The sequence below is a fragment of the Sinocyclocheilus grahami genome, unplaced genomic scaffold, assembly GCF_001515645.1.
Source record: "Sinocyclocheilus grahami isolate Dianchi unplaced genomic scaffold, SAMN03320097.WGS_v1.1 scaffold601.1, whole genome shotgun sequence".
Lineage (NCBI taxonomy): Eukaryota > Metazoa > Chordata > Actinopteri > Cypriniformes > Cyprinidae > Sinocyclocheilus > Sinocyclocheilus grahami.
Window position 1 is genome coordinate 655,340 of NW_015505780.1, and position 5,600 is coordinate 660,939.

Genomic DNA, 5,600 nt, shown 5'->3' on the forward strand with positions numbered 1-5,600 from the left:
ACCCTCTCCCTCTCTCTCTCTCACACTCTCTCTCTCTCTCTCTCTCTCTCTCTCTTACCGTGGTCAGTCGCTCCAAAGCTGAGAAGCGTTCCTCCCAAGTAGCGGCTGATTTCTCGAAGGCTTCGTGACGTTTGATCAGCTTCTCCACCTCGTCCACACTCTGTCCCATCTCTCTGCCGGACAGGTACGGCTCCTGTCCCAGCAGCCACGCCTCTGCCACGCCGGCGTCACGTGAAAACTGGTGCACTTCCAAAACTGCACAAACACAGGCAATGTGAAAGGGGAAGTCAGTGTCAATGATTTAAAGATCAAGCTGCCCACATCCTATTACACACTTCCCATTATAAGGTCAGAAATAACTCTATCAGAGCTGCTAAGCATCGTGGGAGGAGACCGGGCCGGTTCTAGACATTTGGAGGCCCCCCACCCCCAATACAAAGCACTTGAAACAAATATGATTCCTAACCTTTTTATTTCAACAACATTTAATTTTAAATTTTGTATATTTTTACTTACACAGTTCTGATCAAAAGTTTGGAAACATTACTATTTTTAATGTTTTTGAAAGAAGTCGCTTATGCTCATCAAAGCTGCATTTATTTGATCAGAAATACAGAAAAAAATGGCAATATTGTGAAAAATTATTGCAATCTAAAATAATGATTTTCTATTTTAATATACTTTAAAATGTAATTTATTCCTGTGATCAAAGCTGCATTTTCAGCATCATTATTCCAGTCTTCAGTGTCACATGATCTTCAGAAATTATTCTAATGTTGATTTATTATCAATGTTAGAAACAGTTGTGCTGCTTCATATTAATTTTATAACCTGTGATACTTTTTCAGGATTTTTTGATGATTAAAATGTTGTTAAAAAAAAAAAGATATATTTTATAACATTTTAAGTCTTTACTATCACTTTTAATCAATTTAACATCCTTGCTGAATACTACTGTTTTTCTGTATTAATGCATGCATGCATATTTTACTAACATAATACATTTAATATATATGTATGTATACAAATATTATTCATATAAAAAATGTATATTATTTTTATCCAAATCTTTAAAAAGCGGAGAAAACACATATTATTACACAGATATTTCCTATCATACTCACTCAGTCTAAGCCACTCCCATCTGTCCTCCCACTTGTCAATCATATCTTTCCTCTTATCCGTCAACTGCAACAACTTCTCTTTGATCTGTGGGAGAGGTAAGCGGACATGAAGGACTGGATCGGTGTAAAGACGGTTCTTTTCTTGAACCTCTTCGTCTGTCCTGCGGATGGTACCCACCTCCTCTGATGCATAGTGTTTCCGTGCCAGGAGAGATTTGCCCAGCTCGATGCAGGCCGTGAAACTGTCGTTGCGGGCATCGATTTCAGCCTTGATACCCTGGTGGTTGTTCATGAGAAGCTCGACAGACGACACGTCTCTGAAGAACAGCAGAAAGAAAAGAGATGAATAGCTTCAGACTGATCTGGATCATCTACACACACAACACACCTCCATCATTCTGTTCAACACATACTAACAGCACACTGTGAACAGAAACAAATATAGGAAGTATACATACACACAAACGTTTACCTAGCTATCTAAAACTTTCCCTTTACTTCTACTGTTATTAACTGTAGTCAAATATGATTCCTATTGTGCCTGCATAAAGTACAAAAGTATATATATATATATACAGTGGGTACGGAAAGTATTCAGACCCCCTTACATTTTTCACTCTTTGTTATATTGCAGCCATTTGCTAAAATCATTTAGGTTCCTCATTAATGTACACACAGCACCCCATATTGACAGAAAAACACAGCATTGTTGACATTTTTGCAGATTTATTAAAAAAGAAAAACTGAAATATCACATGGTCCTAAGTATTCAGACCCTTTGCTCAGTATTTAGTAGAAGCACCCTTTTGATCTAATACAGCCATGAGTCTTTTTGGGAAAGATGCAACAAGTTTGTCACACCTGGATTTGGGGATCCTCTGCCATCCCTCCTTGCAGATCCTCTCCAGTTCGGTCAGGTTGGATGGTAAACGTTGGTGAACAGCCATTTTTAGGTCTCTCCAGAGATGCTCAATTGGGTTTAAGTCAGGGCTCTGGCTGGACTATTCAAGAACAGTCACAGAGTTGTTGGGAAGCCACTCCTTCGTTATTTTAGCTGTGTGCGTAGGGTCATTGTCTTGTTGGAAGGTAAACCTTCGGCCCAGTCTGAGGTCCTGAGCACTCTGGAGAAGGTTTTCGTCCAGGATATCCCTGTACTTGGCCACATTCATCTTTCCCTCGATTGCAACCAGTCATCCTGTCCCTGCAGCTGAAAAACACCCCCACAGCATGATGCTGCCACCACCATGCTTCACTGTTGGGACTGTATTGGACAGGTGATGAGCAGTGCCTGGTTTTCTCCACACATACCGCTTAGAATTAAGGCCAAAAAGTTCTATCTGGGTCTCATCAGACCAGAGAATCTTATTTCTCACCATCTTGGAGTCCTCCATGCGGACTTTCATGTGTCTTGCACTGAGGAGAGGCTTCCATCGGGCCACTCTGCCATAAAGCCCCGACTGGTGGAGGGCTGCAGTGATGGTTGACTTTCTACAACTTTCTCCCATCTCCCGACTGCATCTCTGGAGCTCAGCCACAGTGATCTTTGGGTTCTTCTTTACCTCTCTCACCAAGGCTCTTCCCCCCCGATAGCTCAGTTTGGCCGGACAGCCAGCTCTAGGAAGGGTTCTGGTCATCCCAAACGTCTTCCATTTAAGGAATGGAGGCCACTGTGCTCTTGGGAACCTTAAGTGCAGCAGAAATTTTTTTGTAACCTTGGCCAGATCTGTGCCTTGCCACAATTCTGTCTCTGAGCTCTTCAGGCAGTTCCTTTGACCTCATAATTCTCATTTGCTCTGACATGCACTGTGAGATGTAAGGTCTTATATAGACAGGTGTGTGGCTTTCCAAATCAAGTCCAATCAGTATAATCAAACACAGCTAGACTCAAATGAAGGTGTAGAACCATCTCAAGGATGATCAGAAGAAATAGACAGCACCTGAGTTAAATATATGAGTGTCACAGCAAAGGGTCTGAATACTTAGGACCACGTGATATTTCAGTTTTTCTTTTTTAATAAATCTGCAAAAATGTCAACAATTTATATTGTTTAAATCCCATATTTACTTCACTGCATAAATATTGCATGACTGTTATATAAATCAAAGTGTAAAAAAAGGTGAAAAAGTTTAAGATCATTTTTAGCTATATCACCCAGTCCTGATTATTATAATGATTTTAACAATAAAAAATATTATGAATATTATGAATACAAAAAAATCCATATTTATGTCACTGTAAAGCATAAATATTGAGATATACATCAAAGTGTCACCTAACACTGAAATACAGTTTGACATTTTATTTATATTTTTAAAATTATTTTAATAGTAAAAATGTATTTATTTATTTAATTTACAGTTATATCAGCATTATTTTTTTTTTATATTTTAGAATATATCTTTATTATTATTTATTATTATTATATACTTAATTTGTATTCTGCACAATTAAAATAAAATGGACTGATTTAATCTATAAACTGAAAACATTTGTAAAAATCCTATTTTAAGACACAGAAGAGCCAATATAAAATAATGAAAAAGACAGATATAATTTGAGCTATATCACTCTATAGCACTGAAGTACAACTTTGGACATTATAGTAGTGAAAAAAAAATTATAACTATTTATTTGATTTCTTTATGAACCATTTCCCTTTCAAAGACAGAGGTTGTCGCATTTAACTAAAGTTCAGGCACATTTTCAGCAATAATGTCTCCTAAAGCAAAGCCAGGTCAGAATCACACACCTGGGCTTCTCCTGCGTCTCGATGAGGCGGATGACGTCCTCCATCCAGAGCATGAGGTCCCGCACCATACTGAAGAAGCGGAACTTGTCTCCGGTGTCGAGTAGTCGGGCCCTTCGGCCCTCACAGGCCTCCAGCAGACTCCTCCAGGCCTCCAGCACCTCTCCCTCACGCCGCTGGATGTCGTCCGCTTTGTCTCCAGCATACGCTGACTGCAGGCGCACGGCGTCCTCCTGCAGCTGCCTGACCTGAGCACACCAGCAGGGGACAGCAGTGAGTACAACAGCTCCTTATGAGCTTCAGTGAGATGTGGGAGAGAAACGCTGAATATGCAGCATTTGACGCTTAAAGGACTCATTTAGTGCAAGACAAATTGTGAGATTTCAAAAACCATGACATTTTAAGACCCATTAATTAAGTGAAGAGTCCTGGACAGTGCATTTAGCCAATAAAACCGGTTAATTTACTTCTCTGTTGTGCAATATTAGTCTCGTAATGCATGATGTTCACCTTCAGAGATTAATGATGCACAGAAGAAGGCTGTGGGACAAATTCACACTGTGGCATTTGAGAAAGGGCTTTACTGAGGAGAGCATGTCCAACTTCTCAACCAATCAGATGTTTTTATGCTATTCACTGCAGTTTTTTTTATTATAAATTATATTTAAATATAAAATATATATTTAATAAATCGATTTAAGTTATAGAATATTAATATTATTATTATTTAAAATAATAATATTATTATTATATTATTTATAAAAATATTAAATATAATGATTTTTATTATTATATTTATATATATATATAAATATTTAAAACAATCTAATTAATCTATAAATAATTATTAACTAATTAATCATTTCTCTCTCTCTCTCTCTCTCTCTATATATATATATATAATTAATTAAAAATGTATATAAATATTTAAACATTCTGAATTACTCAAAAAAATTATATATATGCGTGTAATTCTATAAGATTTTTGAATAATTTTGTTTTTTGAAAGTAAAAAAATAGATAAAAAATACATTAACAACAGTAAGATTGCAAAATATTATTACAGTTTGAAAGTATTTTCTATTATAATATATATTGAAATTAAATTTATTTTCACTGTATTGTTGATCAAATAAATGCAGCCTTGATGAGCATAAGAGACTACTGCCAGAAAAATCTTAATTATTCCAAACTGTACATGATATATTTTTATATATCAGCATTATATTTTAATTTTTTTGGAATATATTAATTTTCATATTTTAGAACATATTTATTTTACGGTTTATATACGTGTTTATTATTATGCATAATTGTCTCGTACTTATGTTCTGAACAGTGACAATAAAGCTGATTTAATCATATTTAATCATAAGCCACTGCAGAGCAAACGCATAAATATTATTATAAATCAAATGTGTCAAAAGGATGAAAACGACTGAGATATAATCATTTTTGATCTGGTTTATGATGTTTATCTGTATCTGTGTGTGTTTCTGGATCTGAGCGACGCACCTGCGTCCCGAGAGCTTGAATGTCGTGTTCAAACGTGGTGTGCATCCTCTGCAAGGTTTCCACCGTGTTCTGGTCTCGGCCCAGCTCTTCTGGAAGCTTCTTGTGCTTGTCCAGGATGCGGCCCAGAATCTCCTTGGCGTCGTGGTAGAACTTGTGCAGCTCGTAGGACGCGGCAAGAATCTGCGTGCGTGTGTCGATGAGCTCCAGCAGATCG

The 5,600-nt window shown here is 37.0% G+C and overlaps 1 protein-coding gene across 1 annotated transcript in view; it reads right to left on the bottom strand.

The window, feature by feature from the left end:
• The window catches only part of sptbn1 (spectrin, beta, non-erythrocytic 1), a 114,124-nt gene that overhangs the window by 8,650 nt on the left and 99,874 nt on the right, over positions 1-5,600 (bottom strand). Inside the window, 5 exon segments of the mRNA XM_016240805.1 lie at positions 59-255; positions 1,125-1,209; positions 1,303-1,441; positions 3,875-4,119; positions 5,387-5,599. Coding sequence (XP_016096291.1) covers positions 59-255; positions 1,125-1,209; positions 1,303-1,441; positions 3,875-4,119; positions 5,387-5,599 — 879 coding nt within the window.